We start from the raw sequence: 22334 nt of genomic DNA, 5'->3' as shown, positions 1-22334 counted from the left end.
AACACTATGCTTCTTTTTTAATGGTCATATCTAAGTACGAAGTTTAAATGATTCTATTCGAGGTTTTCTAGGAATTATCGCTAAAAATATCTTTTCTGTAAAGTGTTACTGCTACCAAATCAGTTGTTTTTTTCCCAAAATGTTATTTCTTATAAGGTGCACCTATCTGAGCTTATTAACGGTGAAAATTCATATTAGAAATGTCAATTACAATATTTTCGCTTAAAAATAATAATAAAAAGTAAGAGAAAGGAAAATTTTAGGGAAATAACATTTTCAATAAAAAGATTTAATGGTACATCATCTAGAGAGTGACAGGTCTGGCAGTCTAAGATTTGTAACAAAGATCTTATTAACATCACTGCAAAAAGAAAGAGTAATAATAAACAAATATATCTCATTTTGAAATTTTATTTTATTTTTTTAGTACACAAAAAATTATTTGAGTTTATTCTGGCGAATTCCAATCTTGTACATCAGTGCTTCCAAAAATTAAATATATAACATTTCCAGTGACTGACAAGCAAGTCATTATTAAGAAAACTGTCCACCATTGGTCCATGGAGTTCTAGCGAAAACAGAAAGTCATTCATTTGTAGCAATTTATTCGATATAAATATTAGAAAATTCAAATCCAAACTGCCATGTGTGTTTTATAATAGATATTACAGGGTAGGTTCCGCAAAAAATTAATAATAAATATGAAACTTTAGCTTAAAACGTACCGGGTTATCAACAGTCATTCCAGTAACAATTGGTGCCAATGCTGCAGAAAGATTATCTGCAGTATTTGTTAAAGCATATATAATTCCAGCAAAATTGGAAGCTAATTCCAGTGGCGTTATAAGATATGAACTAAATAAGAATGCGTGAAAAGCAATCGCTATTATCAATATGACCATAAAAGGTATTATGTCATTTGCAAAAAAGCCAACAAGCAGCATTATTAGGCAACTAGCGCTCATAGCTAAAAATAAAATAAATAAATGAATGAATTTTGGTTAATATTAAGGTCAAAACAAAATTATAAACTTGAATATTAAATTGTGATGTATAGAAAACCTACATAGGGTTGTCCATAACTTTCTAACTGCAGATTTCGATAGGATTCTATTCTTTAGAAGATAATCTGCCAACCAACAAGCAGGAAACACCAGCAGCCACATAACGTAATAAGGAGCCTCGCTTAAGAAACCATTCTGTAAAGAGATGCATCCTTCTATTATGGATTGACAATCACACAAATTATGATGAATAAAGTATTATTATATAATAATATTATGTATTACTTTTAAGAGAATTCAAAGAAGTTTGAGGTAAAAGAGTAAATAGACCAAGATTTATTAAACTAAGAATACCGTTGTGCAGATTGTGCCAGGAAGAGGAAGAAACGGCCTCTCACCTGTTATTTGAGTGCGTTGCAATCGAGAGATTGCGCTACGATATCTTTGGTACCTTGAGACCGGAGGAAATTGCAGCGCAGAAGGAACTGGTAGAGAAAGCCCTCAACCTTCTTAGAAGGGGAGATTTCATCTACTAGACTTAAAGGAAGGCACAATAAGCCTCTGGTGGCTGTGGTGTCGTGGAGCGTGGGTGCCGTCCCGCCGTTCAAAATCTAAAAAATCTAACCTAAGAATATCTATTCATAATATTCAGCCTTATCAGAGGATAGCCTTGTGGTGATTTTTAGGAGGAATTAATAAGGTTTATTTTTCAGCATTATTCTTAGCATTCAATTACAGTATTTCTACTATCTACTGTTCCGTTCTCAAACAATATTTCTACGTAATTATGTAAGTTAAAGTAGAGTTATCAGCGTGGTTTTGTAAGTTGGAGATCTTCAGATTGAATCCCACATGTAGCTACTTTGTATTTGTTAGAAAAAAAATGGTAATAGTAATGTTTGTGCAAACCAAATTGATATTTGGAATAGAAACCCCGCCTAAAAATAGGCAATTATTTTACTGTACTTCAAGATACTTACTGCAGTTATTTTAACTTTAAAAATGCCATTAATTAAAGAAGGAATTTCACTTAAAAGCAATGTCCGACAAAATCCATCACACATGCCAGTGAAGATTAAAGCCCAAAATGGAATACTGGTGAAAATTTTCATCCAAGGCGTTTTCATTTTCTGTAAAAAAATTAATTAATTAATCAAAAATACGTATATTATATAAGTATATATATTTATTTTGAACTTAACACTACTACTTAACAGTGCCACTCTAATGCAAGCAAATTATATTTGCAGTTGCATTGAAGTTTTTGATTAAGCCAAACTAAAATTTTCAAATTCATTGCGAATGTTTTTTATCTATTTTTGTCTTTAGATTTAATTATTTTTAAGAGCAGCTTGATTATACAGTGACGTTTGGTCTTCATCTTAAACGATTATTCATGAATGTTTCATATTGTTTCAAACCTTCCAAAACTGGAATAATTTACGATCATATTTTTGAGATAACTTACTTTATCAAAATCTACGCAGTTCTTTAAAGATGTTTCTATGTAATTTTTTTCTTCAGAAGAGATAGTTTTATGAGTAGCTGGACTGTCTGCAGCTGACCATGCCCAAGAGATGGTCCACAATAGAGTTAATAGCGCACATACATAAAATATCGATGGCCAGCCACCTGCACTCTGAGCCAGCGCACCAAATAAAGATAAAATCCCTGTAGAAGCTGCAGCACCTACATAATTTTAGACAATAAATTATTAATTTGATTACTGGTAAGTTCCATTAATATCTTAAATTCGAAACAGAAATAGCCATTAAAAGCAGTAAGTTGATAAGTAATTTAAGTTAGATTCTCTTTCTTTACTTACCGCTGAGAGCAAAACCAAGTAATCTGCTTCTTTCGCAAGGAGGGTACCAATTGGATGCCATTTTAAATATTAACGGAGGAAAAAATCCCTAAAACAATATAAACTTGACAAATACCAAATGCTTTGCTAATAGTCTGAAATCTATGAGCCTTAATATTTAACAACTGTTTTCAACTTAATTTTTAATCTTTAATGGCCGTGATCAATGATTTCTGAGAAACATAATTTCATACTCTCCTAATTTGGGATTTTCAAATGTTTGATAGCCCTATGAGTGAATGAGTTTTGACCTTGTATACATGCTCGTAGAAACCCATCATGTCATTTATGCTTAAAATTTTAATCTGTGGACACCAAATGGATCATGGTTTCACATATCAGCCACATCAGAATTGAATTAAAACACTGTAATTGCAGAGCCACTGTTTTAAAATTAAAATCAAACTGTAATATTTGATGCCCAACTGAGGCCACCATCAACATATGGTTGGAAGAAACAGCGGCACTGAGAAACTTGTAGAGAGTTAAATTAGTGCCTATGATCAAGTTGGTAGCCATCTCTCTGAACTATAAAATAACTTATGTCAAGAATGAAGCCTCAATCAAACTTCGGTGACACTTGCCTACTTCGCTTCGCCCACTCAAATTATTTCTTTTTACTTTAAAATTCAAATAATGTAAATAAAACCTTGATAGATTACTTTCATTTCTATTTGTATTTTTTTAATAAATACTTTTCTAGGAAGCCGAGTGGTTAGAGGGGAGTCCCGAATAGGTAAAAAAAGTATTGTGGTACTGGGTTCGATTCCCTGTCTAGGCCTTGGATTTTATTAAATGTTTTTTTTTCAGAACTAGTATGTAGTAAAGTATGCTTGCTAATCGTCTCCGCTCACGACTCCTAATTTGAGTTGGACGTTAAGCCCACCAGAAAACACAGGAATTACTTTACTTTTAGATACTTTACTCAAAGGCGTCCTCTTAATCTATATCATCGGTTTTTTAAAAAATATATACAACAAATACAAAATTTTAATGGTAAAAATATATAAATGCCAACCAGGTTAAGTTATGTTCACTGTGTAATAGAAACGAGGAAGAGGATATATTCCATTTTATAGCCATATGCCCTATTTTAAAAGAATTTCGGTTGAAATATATTAAAAAAAGGCATATTGACTTACAGTGAATTTAAGGACTTATTAAATGGTAAGGATTGGGACAGTCTGATGAAGTTTGCTAAGTCAACATGGAAGTGTAGATATTCTCTGGTGCAGGAATTGAATTATTGAATTATAAATATAAGTATTATTTTCTTTTTGGTTTTTTGTTTCTTTCTTTTGTTGAAAAAAAGTCATGGGTAGATAAAGTGTAGTATTGTAAGTAGACATCTCACTCCGATGATCATGGACCAGTGAGGTAAGTCTACAAGAATGTATTTTGTTTTTCATTTATTATTTATTTTATTTCTGAATAAAGACGGATAATAATCCGTCTTAATAATAATATTACTAATAATAATTATTACTAATTGTGAAAAGATAAAAAGCAGTCACAGTCACAGTCTGTGGACTACCACAGACTAGCAACTTCATTGTTCAGATTGTTCGTCTACTAACAACAGCTTTTCCCAGATATAAATATATGAGATTTCCTTTATTACCTGACATAACCCATCAGTTATTCTAATAGCAATAAGAAGCTGCCAGCCACCAATGTAAGACGCTAAAGGTGAGACAGCTGCTAATAAAGCTGAAATTGAGGTGGTAATTGTCAACAATAATTTAGGACTTATGGACTGTGCTATTTGGCCAGCCGCTACCTGTGAAAGCACGTATCCCCAGAAGAATGAACTTAACAATGCGCCTTTTTCTCGTTCGTTCCAATTAAATTCCTTCAAACATAGCAGAATGAAAAAGTAAATGTTAATGGAAAATTAAAAATGATAATTCCAATAAAAATAAAACAAATATCATTAAAAACTTACATGAAAATTTTCATTGGAACTTTTTTTATCCGTCATAGAAACAATAGCCAATGATAAATTGTATCTATTTATATGAACTACGGCATAACCTATGGCCACCATTGCTGAATGGATGTATCTCTTTTTGAAAATAATATCTGAAATTATACTTACTTATTAAATTTTATAAACAAAATTTTATTTTAAGGGGCAGAAAAAGTGACAGACGGCCGCCAACAGTTCGATATATTTCAAGTTGAAAACTGCCTTAATAATAGAAGATTGAAACATTCAATTTATTTACTCTTTCTGCAAAAAACCAAAATCGAAAACTCAACAATTAGATGAATCGTGAATTGTTTCAATATTGCACTGAATTAGTTTTTAAATAAAATGACTAAATTCAATAATTTATTGAATTTAGTATTGTGTAGATTGAATTATGAATCTCTCTTCTGCTTATGGCATAAATTTACAATTTATTTTTTCACACTCTATAGCACCCAGACTGGAAGATGAACACCAAGATGTCGAATCCACTTGGTAAATAAGCTTTTTCTGTATTAAAACCTGATAAAAATTATTTAACAGTTAGGGAGAAGACTGATTGAACTGTATTGCTTATTATTTAATTAATGATCCTTTATTTACATAAAATAAAAAGCACAAAGTACAAAATTTATAATAATAGGAAATTGCATGGCTTTCTGCAGGAGTTGGCTTTAGAAAAAGAAAGAAGATGAGGGTTGAAGTTCAATGAAGAATCAAAGAAGAGCAACAAACTAAACTCTAAAACTTTTACAAAAGAATAAAATAAATCATGAAACTCACCGAAGTTAAAAATAAAAGATAGATAAATTTTAAGTTCTCTGTAATTTTATGTCTTAAATTCCGGGCACTCCTGGTAAAAGTATTCAGTGGATGATAATCCGAGGTGGACAGCAAATCGACAATATAATGGCCAAAAAAGACTAGAACTACCCATGATTCAGAGTCGGAGCTCACCTAAAGTAGGGCTTAACATGATAGAGATCCACCTGCAGCTCTTAGGAGAACAGCGAACACATACGAGTAGTATCATCACCTAGGCGCTCAAACCAAGAGACACTATTTAACCTTAGTAGCTCAGCTCAAATTTTAAAAGCCATCCAAGGGCCTGAAGTTTAATTTGGCGTTGGCAAAAAAGGCTAAAATGAGAATTACAACCAACTATGTCCTGTAAAGGAGAAAAAGCTCTGCCTTTCTGGTCCTTCTTACAGGCACTTAATATGTTTCTATAGAAAATGGGAACATCATTGTTTAAATTATGATATCAACATTTCTGATCTCAGTAATAAACTTGTAAAAATAGAATATTTGCAAAGTAAAATTAAAAATAAATTATGAAGAGATGGCTGCATCGATTGGAGGACATTGTCTGAATAGAAGTTTGAAACCAATCAGTAACATGTAGCTACAGTAAGATAATTTTTTTAATTCGTTACCACTCGTTCAGAGGGTCTCAAGACCAAGAGTTACCCTGTCAGCATAAGTATGTTTTTTTTTCTTGGTTTATCATGAAATATTTATTACTTATATTTTCCTGTGTACTTGATTTTAATAAAGGGTTTATAATTATTTTTATGGCCATTAAAATGGAGCTTTACACAGAAAACCGTTTTGAAGCATTCAGGTAACTTGAAATATTTTGCTTCATTATTAAATAACATGTTGTTGGTAAAGTCAACTCTTTAAAAAACTAATAAAGAAACCTTTAAAAAAAAAAATCATTTTTTTATGCTTCGGTCTAAAAAGGTCCCAAATTTTTAGCTAGGTGCCTCCAATTATCAATCCGTCTCTCATTCACATTACATTCTTATCATTTACGACTTGAAGTTGTTGTAGCTTACCAAATCTTGATTGAGGTTTTTGTATGAAAGTAGAATCTGTTAGTTCGAAATTTAAACTTGTCGACTCCATTTTTTTTTCTTTCAAATCTGGAATTCAACTGGGTAAAATTAATTCAAGTGCTTGTAATAAAATGTTTGCCATAAATACATTACAAATCGAGAGATAAACATCAATTCAAAATCTCTGAAACAGAAAAATAATTTTCGTGAATATAGTATGTATTCTTTTACCACTTTCCTAAAGTAAAATCTATGTGTAGTGATCTGTCTACCACTAAACGTCACAATCGACATAAATATCTGAAAATGTTTCTAACTAGTACATATTTAAGTAAGCCTAGTTAGAATGCTAATTTCAAAGAAATCTTTTAAAGATTTTTTCCGAGAAATCTTAAATACTATAAATCTTAAATCTCAAAACTTCTGTTCACTTCTATAATTCAGAAATTTCATGTTGAACTTCGCTTGTTTTCCAAAACATTTAATTGTTTTCTAGTATTACTTAGGTGTAGAATTATATTGGGAGATGACATTTTGGTGTCGTTGTCTAAAACATCACGTGTCCCAAAGCTCTGGTAAAATGAATTTATCGAAAAAAAGAGTTTGAAAAAAGTGGCTGGGCTCAATGAAGGTAGCAAGCTTCTAGAGGGTCACCAATTGACGTAAATCGCTAAATTTTAATATACAGTTGATCGTTTTGTTCAAAAATACATATACAAAAATAATAAGTTACTTTTTATTTGTTAAAAAAAAAATATATAATAGCAAAGTAAGTGCTTTCCAAATTGGTAGCTTGACGTCAAGCCTCGCATGAAAAAAATAGGCGATTACTTACTTTATACTAATGTCAATTGACGGATAAAAAAAGTTCCAATGAAAATTTTTATACTAATTTCAGTTCACTCTCTAATCAAAACTACTTACAATTATAGAAGGATGAAAAGCAGACATTAAGGGGCAAATCTTTTGACAAAAACCATAAGCATTTTAAGCTCAATTTATTTGAGAACATTTATCAACCCCGAACATTGTAGTCCCCAATTTATAACATATACAAAGAGGTTACTACCAAGACTGGTGAAGGTAAAAAACCACTACCCGTTCTACAAGAATCGTGAAAATCTTCATTATCGCGGCGAGTTCGTTGCCACCCTTTGAAACTCGTTTTGCATTATCTGCAGGCCATCAAGATTAGGGCAAGCAAACTATACTGTAAAAAGGAGAGAGGAAAATAGGCCTTGGGTGCTAAATACCTTAGAGGTTGACAATCCTCAACATCTCAAAGATTTAGGATTAGATGTCCTAATCTTTAAAATAATGTTATTAGAGAACGAAGGAAAAGATTAGCTCAAATGGTTAATAAATGGCAATTCCCACAGTCAACCCTTAGATTTTAGAATCCTCTAGGACAGCGGTTCCCAATCGTTTGCATTAGTGTACCCCTTTACCTGATTGATTGAATATTGCGGCGAGTTCGTTGCCACCCTTTGAAACTTGTTTTGCATTATCTGCAGGCCATCAGTATTAGGGCAGGTAAACAGTAAACATTGGGTTTGACCACGACCTTATATATCAGCAACTAGTTACTTGTGATCAATTTAGACTCTCCGCAGAGTAGCGGGAATCTCTGCCTAGCCTTTGTAAATTCAATTCTTTACGTGAGTAGTAAAGGTTTGTTTTCAGTCGTGAGTGACACCTAGATTTAGGTCAGAACTTGACCATTGCACTAACTACACTCGGTAGCTCTTTCCAAAGCATGGGTCTTCGTTGAGAAAATAAGATGGTATTAGTTTTGCTGCTATTAATTTTAGTGTTCAATTTTTCCACTAATGTAGTCAATATAAGGCAAAGTCTGGGTCTGGCAGCATGTTGAAGTAGACCAGATATAGCATTTGACTAATGATTGAAATTGTTATACAGTTTATTACACAGTATCTTCTTTCTTTTTTTTAAATATGAATGAATAATTTGGGTGATATAGTGAGGGAAGACCAGAAATCAGATTGTATCAAAAGCCTTCTAAATATCCATGATCACCAAACCTGTATATTTTCCGTGATGGAAAGTGGCAGTAATATTGATCAAAGTAAATAACTTTCCAATACTAAAGGCCAATCACAAGTGACTTTTCTAGGAGAGATTTACACGGTGCAACTACATTTAGTAAAACATAGTAATTTAAAGAAAACAATGTGAAAAGAGTTAGTTCTTTGTATTCACCACAGATTCTTAGTGCAGGTGTAAAGTTTTATCTGCATCAAAATGCAAGGATTTTCAAAGAAATAACCACATATTACCTTTACCACAATTCTTAAAATGCATAGTTTAGTATCAATTTAGAAATTACAATTATTGGTCAACCATTAAAAATAGAAACATTATAAAGACAGTTTGAATAAAAATTCGAAATTTTAAAAAACTTACTTGCCGTTACATCCAGTTTCTTCAGCTTAAGTTTTCTGATTCGCCTTGACAATATTTCATTCACAATACTACACGTCCATGCCCTTGCTAGTTATGAAACTATTTAATTGTTATTACATACCTATCAAACAAGTAAATATTACGTAGTTCAAAGTCATTTAAGATTACCATACTTTTTTTTTGTAATTACATAAACACAACTTTTCTAAGCGATAAGCTCAAAAATAATTTCAAGGTAACTTCTTTTTTCTCTGTCTTTGTCTTTGGAACCCATATGAGTGCTCTCACATTTCCGAAAATTCATCATTCCTCCAGCGGCTAAGAGATTCGCTGGAAACAAGATGTTTTTATAGTTTTTAATTTCTTTCTCACTTTAACTTATGGCAATAGGCGCGTACAAGAAAAGTTTTGGAAGTTGAACTCCCTCGCAGCTCGAAAATTTACGTGCAAATAAAATTATTTCACTTGAATTGTAATTAATTAATTAAATTAAGCCTCTGGTAATGGCCAAAAATTAAAGACATTGAATATCCTCTCAGAACAGAAATACAAAAGGTTAATATATTTTACCTGTCCATATTTCCTTTACTGTTGCATCTACAATCCTTATATTTCTATTAATTGTGGAGATAATTAGAGTCTATAATTAAGCCAAAATATATGGAATTCCGTACAATAGAAACCGAGATATTAGGATATTAGGCAAAACGAAAGAAAGCTAGATTTTACCTGTACATATTTCTTTTACTATTGTTTCTACAATTATCATAATTCTCTCATTTCTAGAGATAGTTAAAATGTCTATAATTGTGCCAAAATATATAGAATTCTGTACAATAGGAATCCAGATATTGGGAATACAAAGTTTAGGCATAGCGCAGTACATCTTGATTTCCCGAAGATTCTGTCTTATAGCCGCCCAAGAACCTCACAAAATCATCAGATTTAATATTAATTATTAATGACATAAAGAGATGTTAGCTTAATTAGCTGTTAAACTTGTCTGTCTCAATCTTTTGAAATCTCTATGGGAGTTAAACAGGGAGCTCTATTGGAGTCCTCTCCTGTTTTCTCTCTTTATTAGATGAATATTTGGAAGTAGGTGTAAACGTTGGTAAAACGAACATTAAACTCTTAGCGTATACTGATGATATTGTCTTGTTGGCCTCTACGCCGATCTCATTACAAAGAATGATAAAGCCCTTTATGAAAACTGTATGAAATGGAACTTGGTAATTAATCTGGAAAAGTCAAACATTATGGTTTTTAGAAACGGAGGTAAAATAAGTAAGACAAACAAATGGTGATATGGAATCCAACAAATAAATGTAGTTAACAATACCTAGGAATAAATATAACACCCTCCTTGAGTTTACAAAGTTATTTCCCTAATAAATTAAAACAGGCTAAATTATGTTTAAATTCAATCTGAAGCAAATTTATTTCAAAACGCTGATATAGGTTTTCAAACTAAAGTAAAAATATTTAATTCAGTAACTCGGGCAAGTATCTGTTAAGTATGGGGTGGTACAAGATGTAATGAGGTTGAGAAACTGTTATTATTTTTTATTAAAAAAGTCTTTAAGCTTCCGGTAAATACGCCAAATTATGTTTTTTACCTCAAGACTAAATTGTTTCCTATCTTCCTTTACACTTTAAAATTACATCAGAATTATATATCAAAAGTCTTGAATATGCCCAATTGTAGGTACCCTAAAATTCTTCTGAATAAAGTAGTTAAAAATGAAATATTTTGGTTTAAAGAACAGAGAGAATTGTGTAAAAGTCATGGTTTAGAAACTGATATAAATGCAAATTTAGAAGATACTTTTAAAAACCTAAGAAATGCATTACATGCAAAATTTAGGGAAAAACGTATACTCTCTGCATGTATACTTCAAACACTTCTGTGATTTACAAAAACTTTAATTATGATATAAATTACTTAGATCAAAAGTTTAAAATAACAGATATAAGTTGGATTTTAAGGGCTAGGGGAGAGCTGCTAAATTTAAATTACAAACGCTATTCCAGCGGTTCTGCAATTTGTTCACTATGCAATAGATCTAAGCTGGAGGATATACTTCACTTTCTGGCGATCTGTCCCATCCTGAGTAAAATAAGGTTCAAATTTTTTAAACAAACCAGCCTTTCTAAAGAACAGCTTATAAAGTACTTAAATGGCACTAATTTTTATTTATTAATTCAATATTGTAAATTGGCTTGGTCATAAAGATATAATTCAATTTTTAATTTTATACTATTTTTATTGTGCATTTCTATTGCTTTTAGTGTAAAGCCTCCTTTTTATTTTTATTAATTTATTTTTTTCTATCTCGTTTTGTTTTTTGATTCAACTCCTCTGATGGTGTTTAACACCAGAGAGTATTGTCTTTTATTTATTTGTATTCTATTTTGTGTAATTTAAATTCATTATAATAAAATATATTATTATTATTATTATTATTAGCTGCTAAACTTTATTGTCTTAAAGAGATATTGTTGACTAAATCATTTTGTAAACATATTCTCAGTAACAATCTCATTAAGAAAGTCATTGTGTTGTATCCTAAATTAAATGTAGTTTTTACTTGGAGAATACAATGAACTTGTTTCTCAATCTTCCCAAAAAAATGTAAATAGTAACATGATTACTCAGTTACAAGGATTCTATTACTCCAATTGAAAAATTCTTGCTTTGACCATGAATGTAAATTCTTAAGAGAGTAGATGATGGTAAATACAACTTCTCATTGTTCTGCTCCAGATTTTTCTGGATGAGATTTCATTGACTAATAGAGTCATGGCATTTAAGCTGTTTCAAATAGAAAAACTAAATATAAACTTTTTGTCATTTCCTTTTTCTTCTTGAATTAAATTCTTCCCACGACTTCACACTCAGCATAGAGGAGGTGAATAAAACAATTAAGGAATGTCAAATGAATAAGAAAATTTTTGATATAAAATTACCAAATAAGTATAAAATTTATTTAAATAATTATTCTGGAGAATTCCATTCTTGAACATCAGTACTTCCAAAAATTACAAATATAACATTTCCAATGACAGACAAGCAAGTCATTATTATGAAAACAGCCCACCATTGATCCTTGGAATTCTGATGAAAAAAAATAAAATAATTTGTTAGATTTTCTTACATTTAAAAAATAAAAAACATGGATGGAGTGTAATGAACTAACAATGATATTTATTATTTTATTCATTTAAGGCACATTTACATCTGAGATCTACAGCATTTTTTTCAATACTCTGCTGGCCTTCGGACAATGTTTTCTCGTTAAAACTAATACTGTCCGGCTGTGCACTGCAAGAGACTCCTTCAACAAGAGAAAATCTAAAGGCAACCACCTGGACTCGGCGTCTCCAGTGCAATGATTGGTGTTCTAATGATTACTTTATTTTATACTCACCATCTCTAAGCAATCATTGCTTTATAAATTATTCTATTTATTTACTTTTTATTTATTTTATTTTTTTTAATAATGTTGGCCACTTAACATAACTGACTGATCTAAAAAACTTACCTGAAATGTTTATGATATCAAGCTGAATGTAAGAAATAAATCTATGAAACTGAAAAGAGATATAATTTTCACACTTACTGGGTTATCAACGACCAATCCGACGACAATCGGAGCAAATAATCCTGCTAAACTTTCAGCTGTATTTATAATACTATGTAATACTCCAGCAAAATTTGGCGTCATATCGAGTGGAGTTATAAGGAATGAACTAAATATGAATGCATGTAAAATAAACGCTACAACTAATAGGATTATTGCAAGTATAGAATTGTCTACACAAAAGCCAATGAACAGGATTAGTAGACAACTGGCGGACATGGCTGAAAAAAAACAAATCAACTTGGTAAATTAAGTAATGATAACAAGATAATGTTTTTTTTTTGATAATTTGATACAAACATAGTGTTGTCCATAATTTTCTAACTGCAGATTTCGATAGAATTCCACTCTTTATTAAATAATCTGCTAACCAACATGTAGGAAATACAAAGAGCCATGAAATGTAATATGGACATCCGCTTAAGAAACCATTCTGCGAACATTAAATCACATAAAATCGTTCCCATAAAAGAAAAAGAAAACTAACGTTTTGGTTGGTAACGTTTTCAAGATGTGGTACAAAATAACAGAATCGGCTAAAGTTTTAATAAGATTTTTTTCAAGAAGCAATATTTCTAGCTGATTAGCAAGTACCTATGTACATATTTAAACAAAAAGAGCAGAACATTCATTTTTACTAATTCTTCTAAATAATTTAAATATATTGTCCAGTAAATTAAATTACAACAAATATCTAAATATTTTATTATGACAGGATTGCAGTAAGACAGTAAAAAAATATAAAGATATTGCACTGCTAATCTCCTTTGTTATTCAAACCATGAATCAACCGTCTAAATCAACAAACGTGCATCTAAATGAACTTCACAAGTGAAACTATTAGTGGCTTTTGCTAAGAAGAAGAATAAAACCTGAAATTTGTATTTCTGGGAAAGGAAAACCAAATGGCACAAAAATTATAAAAATTTAAATTTAAATGTCAATTACTTACTGCAGCTATTCCAACTTTCAATATTCCATCTATAAAAGAAGGTAATTCATTTAAAAGTAAATTCCTACCAAATCCTTCGCACATCTGAGTTAGTAGTAAAGACCAAAATGGTATACTGGTAAAAATTTTAACCCATGGAGTTTTCATTTTCTGTAAAAGGTTTTTTAAATTCAATTAACTAGAGAATAATTAATTAATACAAAAATATCTTGCTAAAAAAAAAAAATATCGTATGTTTCAGAGAAATGTATAAAATAATCTGTGAATAGAAACAGAAAATAAGTTTTTCAAATAATATTAGGTGGTATATAATCAACAAATATTCTGTTTCCAAAACTAGCTGTCGAGTTGTTTTTTATCAAGCACTTAAGTGCATAAGAATATTATTTTGGAAGTAGAAAAAGAATTTTTTTTAAAAACTGACTAAAATTATAGACTTTTTCATTATTTTCTGAAATTTGGCTCCCAAAACTAGCCGACCTAAAGTGTATAATATACGTTTGGCATAAAAGTACTGTATTAGAAACAGAAAATAAGGATATTCCAGTAAATCTACGAAAGTGTTTGGATTTTTTCCCTTTTTTCTGAAGCTCTACATCCAAAACTAGCCGACCTAATGTGTATAATATAAGCTTGGCATAAAAATACAATGTTAGAAACAGAAAATAAGGAAATATTTATTATTATTATACATCTACATTAAATGCAGAAGTATCAAAACATTTTTTTGAAATTCATACCTTAATTTAAAAAAAAAAACTGTCATTAACTGTTGAATATCACTTCACAGAAAATACTAGAAAAGTTTGTTTAAAATAAAACTCACTCTGCCAAAATCTTTACAGTTTAATAAAGATGTCTCTACGTATATTTTTTCTTCGGATGATATCGTTTTATGTGTGGTAGGGCTGTCTGCACCAATCCATGCCCAATTTATGGTCCATAATAGATTTAATATGGCAGTGAAATAAAATATCGCTGGCCAGCCTCCTGCACTGTGAGCCAACGAGCCAAATATTGGTAAAGCCATTGGAGCTGCGATAGCCCCTTTATTGCAACAGTTTAACAAGTACAATGTTAAATTAATTAAAACTAAATTAATTTTATGGAAATACATATAAATTTTAATTTAATCATTTTTAACAATTAGAGAATTTCAATTACTAAGGTCAACCTTACAATTATACAGATTATATTCTTTCCAATAACCTACTTACCGCTTAAAGAAAAACCAAGTAATCTGCTCCTTTCAGAAGGTGGACACCAATTAGATGCCATTTTAAACATTAAAGAAGGTATAAAACCCTGAAACGTACACTCATAAGTAAAACTGAAAATTTTGGAATGTGTTCTTGGATAATTCCAGTTAGACATTTTCCACTACCTGGCAGACACCTTCGGCAACCCTTATTCCAGTGAGAAGTTGCCAGCCACCAAAGTAAGATGCGGCGGGTGTTAGTGCTGCCAATATAGTTGAAATTAAGTTTGTTATTCCTAACAATAACTTGGGGCTAATGAACTGTGCAATCTGGCCTGCTGGTATTTGGGTGATCACATATCCCCAGAAAAAGGAGCTCAACAATATGCCTTTTTCTCGTTCATTCCAATCAAACTCCTTCAAAAAGCAATAAAATAAAAAATACAAATATATTCCGTTAAAAAATATTATATTATTATTAAAAAACTTACATAAAAATTTTCATTAGAACTCTTTTTATCCGTCATAGAAACAATAGCCACAGACAAATTTATCCTATTTAAGTAAGCTACAACTAAACAAAGTGCCATCATTGCTGAATGGATGTATCTCTTTTTAAAAATAATATCTGAAATTAAGGGAAAAAGGTTAGTGATGAAATTCGGATTGAATCGTCGAGTTTTTCTTTAGATTTTCTCTTCCTAGGAAGCCACTTTAGCTCACTGGCCGGTGATACAGAGACCAGCAGTTTAACCAAAAAAAGGTTCAAAGACTTCAGATATTATTAAATGTAAGTTTTTATATTATGTATTTGTATTTTTAAATCAACTGAATGCATTTTAATTTTATTTTGGCCCGTAGACATATTAGGCTTATTATTTGATTTAACACATAATGATAAAGTAGGCTCACCAACTCTTGATGGTTGTTTTTCTCTAGAGAGTGATCCAAAGAGATCAAGCTTTGAACTTGTGGATTCCATGATTTCGTAAATATATTTTGAAACTTTTGCAGTAAATTAACTTGACCCTTGCTGCTTTTAAGATTAAAACAGAAATAAAGTTTATCTTACTTAAAGTTAAAATAGTTGTTTTCAAGCACCACTACATCACTAAAATTAAACCAATATTCTGCATTACATTTTCTTTTTGCCCTCTCAAAAGAGAAGGAAATGCAATCGAGCAGATTTTCGAAGTTTTCCCCATTTTAAAGTCCTCTGAGAACAATGCAGATAATATAAATTCTAGATTTGATTTCAGTGCCACCATGAGTCTTGACAATAAGCTTTTTTGGCAATTGATTTGTCTATATTCTCGGAAATGGCTTCAATAATTTATTAATGAAATCTTTTGAACTTCGTAAATTACATAATCAGCCTCTTCATACTAATAACTAGCACGGACTGGTGTTCCTCATGGTAGTATCCTCGGACCGCTTCTCTAAACTGTGTACACATCTGACCTACCATCTTACTCAAACACTCGGCTCTTACGCTGACGATACTGCAATTTGCTCTCATACCTCGGACGTCACAACGGTTTCCTCTCATCTGTATATTCACTTAAATAAACTCTTAATTAATGACTTCAATTCCTCTTTCACCTGCTAACTTAAATGCTACTTGGGATGTACAAACGACTAAAGGTGAAACCCGCACATTAGACTAAAAAGACTTGCACTTAACTGATGGAACAAATTACTGTTGCAAATAACTGGCAGCCAATCAAAGCTAATTACTGGAACAAACAAACGACTCATCCCAAACGAGTCCCAAAAACAAACCAGTATTATTCGGTGAACGGAATCGATCAAGCTAAGATATTCGACGATTAGAATGAGCCGATAATAAACTGTATAACTATACAGTTCAAAATTACAAACATAAAGCATCACTTGAAGTAACTGGAATTGAATTGCAGCCGTAAAATTATATGTGATACTGAGAAACAGTGCAATAGAGATTTTTAAAAAAAACTATTAATTAAAAAGTCACCTGAACGTGCATATCGAACTGCTCATTAGTAAAATTAAACATAATTATATAAGCTAAACATAAATGAAAACTAAACTAAAATCAAACTTATTCAATTTTATTACCCTCATGATAAGAAGATTAATGCAGTTTATGCGAATGTGAAGTAGTCATTATAGTTTCACAGTTACATTAATAATCACCTTATACGTTAATATTAACAAAACAAAATTTAAAGTATAACGTTAGAAGCAATATTTTATCAATTAGCACGAGGTCAACTGAATTAAACTTCTCCCTAAATTAAAATGTATTTTAGTCTTATCGCACATTTTCGTGCTTAATATTGTCTACCTTGACTTGGAAATTATCAACTTCTGAAATGCTTGATGAGTGATGGAAGAAAACACAATTCTTATGTGGGTAATGTGTAATTTTTTTTTTATAAAACAACTTATTATTGCATAATTAACTTTATATAATATTAATATATATATATAATATTATTCAATCAACTTTATAAAATTATTGTATGATCAAAAGAAAAAGTGTTGCATAGTTCTTACAGGATTTATCTTTAGATGATTAGAAATAATGTAATAATGAGGAAATAAAAATAAAATATACATATTAAATTTATTATTTATTTAAGTTAACTTTGTTAATGTTTGCATTAAATTTTTAATGAGAATTTATCATAATTATGGTCCTTTATTTTCAGTGTATGAAATTCTTTGTTTTTCATTATCTTCAGTAGGAAAATTCCAAAGTTGGATTTTAGCACTTCCAAATAAGACAAATATAATGCTGCCAAAGATAGTTACAAATCCTGTTATCAAAAAGACCAATCGCCACTCTTCAAGTGATTCCTAAAAAAAAAAAAAATAATAATAACACAATCGATCATTCATAATTATCATAATATTTAGATCTTAACAAAAATAAATACTTATTAATTAAGGAAAAAATAATCAACGATTAGCTCCCTAAGACTGAACACATTCTTTAGATTTTTATGGATTATTATTTATTTATCTTTTTTTTTGCTATAACTTTCACGTTTTTAGCTCACTTAAGATTATTTAGTGCAAAACTTCGCCCAAACAAAACAAATTAAAAAATACTTCCTTTCTTTTTATAGCTTCAAAAAATAATAATAATAAAATTTTGTAAATAAAATACCACTTTCATTGTTGAAACTCACCTGATTTTTTACAAATAAACCAACAGTTAAAGGGGCGATTATAGCAGAAATATTTTCCAATCCATTTGCTATTCCCATTAATGTTCCAACAAACTTAGGAGATAAATCTAAATGATTTATATGAAACCCACTAAACATGAATGCTGATGCGGTAACAGCCATTGTCAACGTAACTATAGCTGCGGTAGTATTGTAGCTAATATATCCAAGTAGAATCAACGCAAAACCTCTTCCTCCTTGAGCTGAAAACAAAACAAAAAAGTTGAGAAAGCGAAAGTTAAAAATATCTCTGTGAATATCTAATGAATAGAAGAATTAGAAAAAAGAGAACCATTATTTTCTCTTCGAGAACGTCAATCGTTAAATATTGTAAATTTATAATAGGAAGATTCGTTCAAAACAATTTCGCTTCATTGTTTGAATCTTCGCGAAAATAAATCCACAATATTTAATACAAGGAAGAATAGTTTTTTACTAACAAATTGTAGTCCAGAATTTTCTAACAAAATTATTTGAAGCAATTTTATTCTTCAGTAGGTAATCCGCTACCCAACATGCTGGAAATGCTACTATCCACATACTTAAGTACGGTAGAGCTGATAAGAATCCATTCTGTCGCAAAGAAAAAGATAAATAAACACCATAAATAACGTATATTTAAAATAAAGAATAAATAAATTGTAACATTGTTGATACTTACAGCTCCAATATCAAAATTTAAAATTGAATTAATAAATGATGGTGTCTCTGTTATTAGAATAGAGAAACTCCAACCATTCCCTAAATGTGTAGCGATTAATGCCCAAAACGGTACGGATGTAAATATTTTTCTCCACGGAGTTTTGTAGAGCTAAATGGTAAAAAATATTGATTGATACCTGTTATAATACTAACATGATAGCATTAAAATGGTTGATGGCAAATCTTACTTTGTTTGATGTTGTATTTGCTAATGAACGTTCTATGAATTCTTTTTCATCGCGTGATATAGAACTATGTTCAGCTGGACTATCAGCTCCTATCCGTGCCCACAACAGTGACCAAGCTGCACCCAAAGAAGCTGATACATAGAATACTGAAGGCCATCCTCCCGAACTTTGAGCTAACAAACCACAAAGTGGCATGGCTAGGGTGATACCTAGAGGCGCTCCTTGGCATAATAAAAATAGTGAGTGTTAACTAAAATAAAATAAAATTTAAATATTCACTCTTCTTAAACACTAAATTTTCTTTTTTTACTAATTGAAAATCAAAATTTACTTCCTACAAAATAAACATAAAATATAAATAAACATAGAATAATGGGAAAATGTTGGTTAATTTTCATATTAGAACAGAAGAGTCAGGAGTGATTTGATGTACAGATCTATCAGCCATTGGCCGCTCCAAAAACATTCAATTAATTCACAGATTCTAAATAACAATATTCTTCTTTAAAAATAACTCTTCGAGTGTGGATTCCTCTATAATTTAGAACTACAGCAATGTTTTCAATATTACTTAATATTATGTAGTTGGTTTAGTAACTTTCTTGAAGGGGGATGTTGGAGAGAAGTTTAGCATAGCAATTCTCAGAGTAACTCTAAAATGTACCTGGAATTTTTTTTTTTTTTTTTTTAAATGTTGGGTTGGAATCATTACAAGAAAACTGCGAAATAATAAAGGAAGCAATTCTAATACATTGCCTCGAATTCAAAGATCCGTTTAAGCTTTTTTTTACACTTTTCATGTTTGGAATAAAAAGAAACTCTCTGATCATGTACTAAGAAAAGTTTTCAAATTCAGAAGACCTCAAAATATAAATTAAAAAAGTTTTAGCTGTACTTATTAAGAGTTAGAGAATAAAATATATTGTAGTTACCATTCATTGCAAGGCCAACAAATCTGTTCCTTTCTTCCAGTGGAGCCCATTTTGAGGCCAAAATGTATATAACAGGAAACACGAATCCCTAAACAATAAACAAAACACAACATTTAACCAACAGCTAAATTTTTTTTAAAAAAAATGTTCATACTTAACATTTAAAATGTACTTTAAAAAAAAACTAACCTCAATTTACCTGACATAAACCTTGACCAACTCTAATTGCACATAATAATTTCCATCCACCGTAATAAGCTGCAGTTGGTGTCAGACCTGCCAAGACTGCTGAGGCAGTATTAGTAATCAGTAATAATAACTTGGGGCTGAAATGCTGCCCTAACTGTCCTGCAGGCACTTGTATTACCAGATAACCCCAGAAAAATGAACTTAAAATGGCGCTTTTCTCTTTTTCATTCCAATTAAATTCCTATATGAACAGAAAAAAAATTCGCTTCAATTTCATGGGATTTGTAAGAAATTGTAAATTATAAATTGATGGACACATAGTTTAAATCTTAGCCTTACACTTCTGCGATACTTCAGCCATTCAATATCTGTGAGACAAATACAATTTTTTTTTAACTATTTCGTGAAATAGTTACCCCCATTAGACCCTCACGATATATAGACAAATGTTGGTTCTTAGTATCCACATCACCTTACAGTAAAGGTTACATAAACTGATTTTCAAGACACCGATTCTGTGCTGATGCTTTCGGAGGTAGTGATGATAACAAATTTAAGGCAATTTGAGGAAACAAAATAGTTTTTACAGAATTATAGCATCCAATTGACCCACTTATATATTGGCAATTTAGGAAGTGGTCAACGTTATTAATTCAAAATTGTTTTTAAAAATAATAATTATAGGCAGAGTCTAGAAAATTTTTTAAAAGTTATTGGAACTCAGAGCGGTTTTTAGAGGTTAAAGTCCCCCAAAAACTGACTTAATCCTTTATGTCTAAGGGACATAAATTCATTTCTGTAAGCATTCTAATTGTAATTATTTTTAGTTCTTGTTTCGCTAACAACGAATTGACACACCAAAGCGTTTGCACTCAATCAATCTTAAGGAAATGCCTAAATTATTTTATATATATATTTTTTTTGCGGAAAAATTGTGACAATATTCAAAGAAATATGAGATCTTTGTAGTTCTACCCTAGTTAACTCCCAGTTACATTTCATATATCTTCCCCTAAGACAATATAGTTTACCCCGAGCATTATTTATAAGGATTTTCAGACAATTTTATAAAAACTGAATCCAAAAAATAAGTCTAAAATAAAAAGAAATATTTACTTGCTTTAAAATTGATGTTAGAACTGTTTTTATCAGTCATTGATACAATAGCTACTGACATATTGACCCTTAGAAAGAATACAGACAGTACACACAAAAACAACACCACTGCTTGGATATGCCTCTTCGCTAAACCTTCACCTAAAACATTACCAATTAAGATAGATTCGACATTCATCAAATTAGATTTTTTTTTTTTTAATGATCTAAGTACATTATAAATGCAGACTGGCAGCTTAAATAGATAGGCCACTATCTATTTAAGCAGAGCCTTAACTTTTTATTGTTAACAACTCTTTCATTAGGACTGATGGAATATACAGATATCAGCCCACTATGCTTTTACTTACATTATTTTATTGTTTCAAATGATCATGAATATTTTCTCAACTATTTTTAAGAAAAATAATTTTAAACACAAATACCTTTAACGTTGCACATCACTTTTTTCAAATTGGAATGATCGATGGTTGAGAAGTAATTGAAAGCCTAAACAAGATTAAATTGTTTCAATTTGAATAGTTTTTTTTTTCTTTCTTTTTTTATATTAAAATATTATCAGGGCTACGTCATTTTTCACTCACTAGTAATGGCCATCCTTGACATTAAATAGTTGTAAATATATCTGTTGCAAATGCTGCCGAGTTTACATTTTCACCACTTAAATTGTAATTCTTATCTTAAGTTTTTTGATTTAATAAAGTTGATTTATTATTTTTTTTAAATAATTTGAGTTTCTGTAAATAATTATACCATTATATCTAAACAATTCATTATCTAAAGGATTAAAAATAAATAAATCCTTAGAAATATTAACTAAAAAAAATCGTCAGTAATAAATTATTGTTGATTATAGTAAATTATGGATTACTAGGATAGGAATTAATTGGTATTACTTTTGGTAGCAAATAGTTTATTTCTTACTTCTATCTCCAGTCACTTGAAATTCACTGTAACAGAGTAAAATTGTGTTATTTATTTATTTATTTCAGTAAATTAATCACATAAAGAAGGAAAATTTGAAGTATTGTATATTAAAGAGATGAATAAATTAATATATGTGTGTATTAAGAGAAAAATAATAGAATTAAAA

At 30.4% G+C, this 22334-nt stretch overlaps 3 protein-coding genes and 1 long non-coding RNA gene across 8 annotated transcripts in view; 1 reads left to right on the top strand and 3 right to left on the bottom strand.

Annotated features, from left to right (window-relative positions):
- LOC141454535 (uncharacterized) overlaps positions 1-566 on the top strand; it is a 35984-nt gene extending 35418 nt beyond the window's left edge. The window contains exon 5 of the long non-coding RNA XR_012458776.1: positions 428-566. This is a non-coding gene — a long non-coding RNA (uncharacterized lncRNA). The remainder of the gene's footprint in view (positions 1-427) is intronic.
- Positions 396-9607, bottom strand: LOC141454529 (sialin-like). 2 transcript variants are annotated; one of them, XM_074128855.1, is made up of 10 exons: positions 9106-9607; positions 6682-6865; positions 4814-4950; positions 4490-4720; positions 2830-2917; positions 2473-2693; positions 1985-2134; positions 1067-1199; positions 726-967; positions 396-568 (listed from the first exon to the last, which is right to left on the bottom strand). In XM_074128855.1, exons 2-10 carry the CDS (start codon positions 6749-6751, stop codon positions 449-451), a joined length of 1392 nt encoding a protein of 463 aa, XP_073984956.1. In that variant the 5' UTR covers positions 6752-6865; positions 9106-9607; the 3' UTR covers positions 396-448. The 2 variants fall into 2 exon arrangements, with proteins under 2 accessions (XP_073984956.1, XP_073984957.1); XM_074128856.1 differs by lacking the exon at positions 6682-6865 and having other exon boundaries at positions 9106-9604.
- Positions 9608-12079: 2472 nt separating this feature from the next.
- On the bottom strand, positions 12080-17378 carry LOC141454531 (sialin-like). Of its 4 annotated transcripts, none has more exons than XM_074128867.1 (10): positions 16997-17378; positions 15812-15935; positions 15391-15527; positions 15086-15316; positions 14919-15006; positions 14528-14748; positions 13702-13851; positions 13050-13182; positions 12729-12970; positions 12080-12223 (listed from the first exon to the last, which is right to left on the bottom strand). In XM_074128867.1, exons 2-10 carry the CDS (start codon positions 15879-15881, stop codon positions 12104-12106), a joined length of 1392 nt encoding a protein of 463 aa, XP_073984968.1. In that variant the 5' UTR covers positions 15882-15935; positions 16997-17378; the 3' UTR covers positions 12080-12103. The 4 variants fall into 4 exon arrangements, with proteins under 4 accessions (XP_073984968.1, XP_073984967.1, XP_073984970.1 ...); XM_074128866.1 differs by having other exon boundaries at positions 15812-15932; XM_074128868.1 differs by lacking the exon at positions 12080-12223 and adding an exon at positions 12237-12650 and having other exon boundaries at positions 15812-15932.
- Positions 17379-17498: 120 nt separating this feature from the next.
- On the bottom strand, positions 17499-21844 carry LOC141454533 (putative inorganic phosphate cotransporter). The gene is made up of 10 exons (XM_074128870.1): positions 21826-21844; positions 21667-21730; positions 21246-21382; positions 20136-20366; positions 19937-20024; positions 19005-19225; positions 18776-18925; positions 18555-18687; positions 18076-18317; positions 17499-17740 (listed from the first exon to the last, which is right to left on the bottom strand). The coding sequence occupies exons 2-10, from the start codon at positions 21680-21682 to the stop codon at positions 17573-17575; spliced, it is 1386 nt and encodes a 461-aa protein (XP_073984971.1). The 5' UTR covers positions 21683-21730; positions 21826-21844; the 3' UTR covers positions 17499-17572.
- Positions 21845-22334: the final 490 nt, after the last annotated feature.

Source organism: Rhodnius prolixus, unplaced genomic scaffold (assembly GCF_049639745.1).
Source record: "Rhodnius prolixus isolate KJV_2025 unplaced genomic scaffold, Rpr scaffold_9, whole genome shotgun sequence".
In the NCBI taxonomy this organism is placed as follows: domain Eukaryota; kingdom Metazoa; phylum Arthropoda; class Insecta; order Hemiptera; family Reduviidae; genus Rhodnius; species Rhodnius prolixus.
The sequence above is the reverse complement of the archived record's forward strand: the minus strand, read 5'-3'. Positions and strand labels throughout refer to the sequence as shown.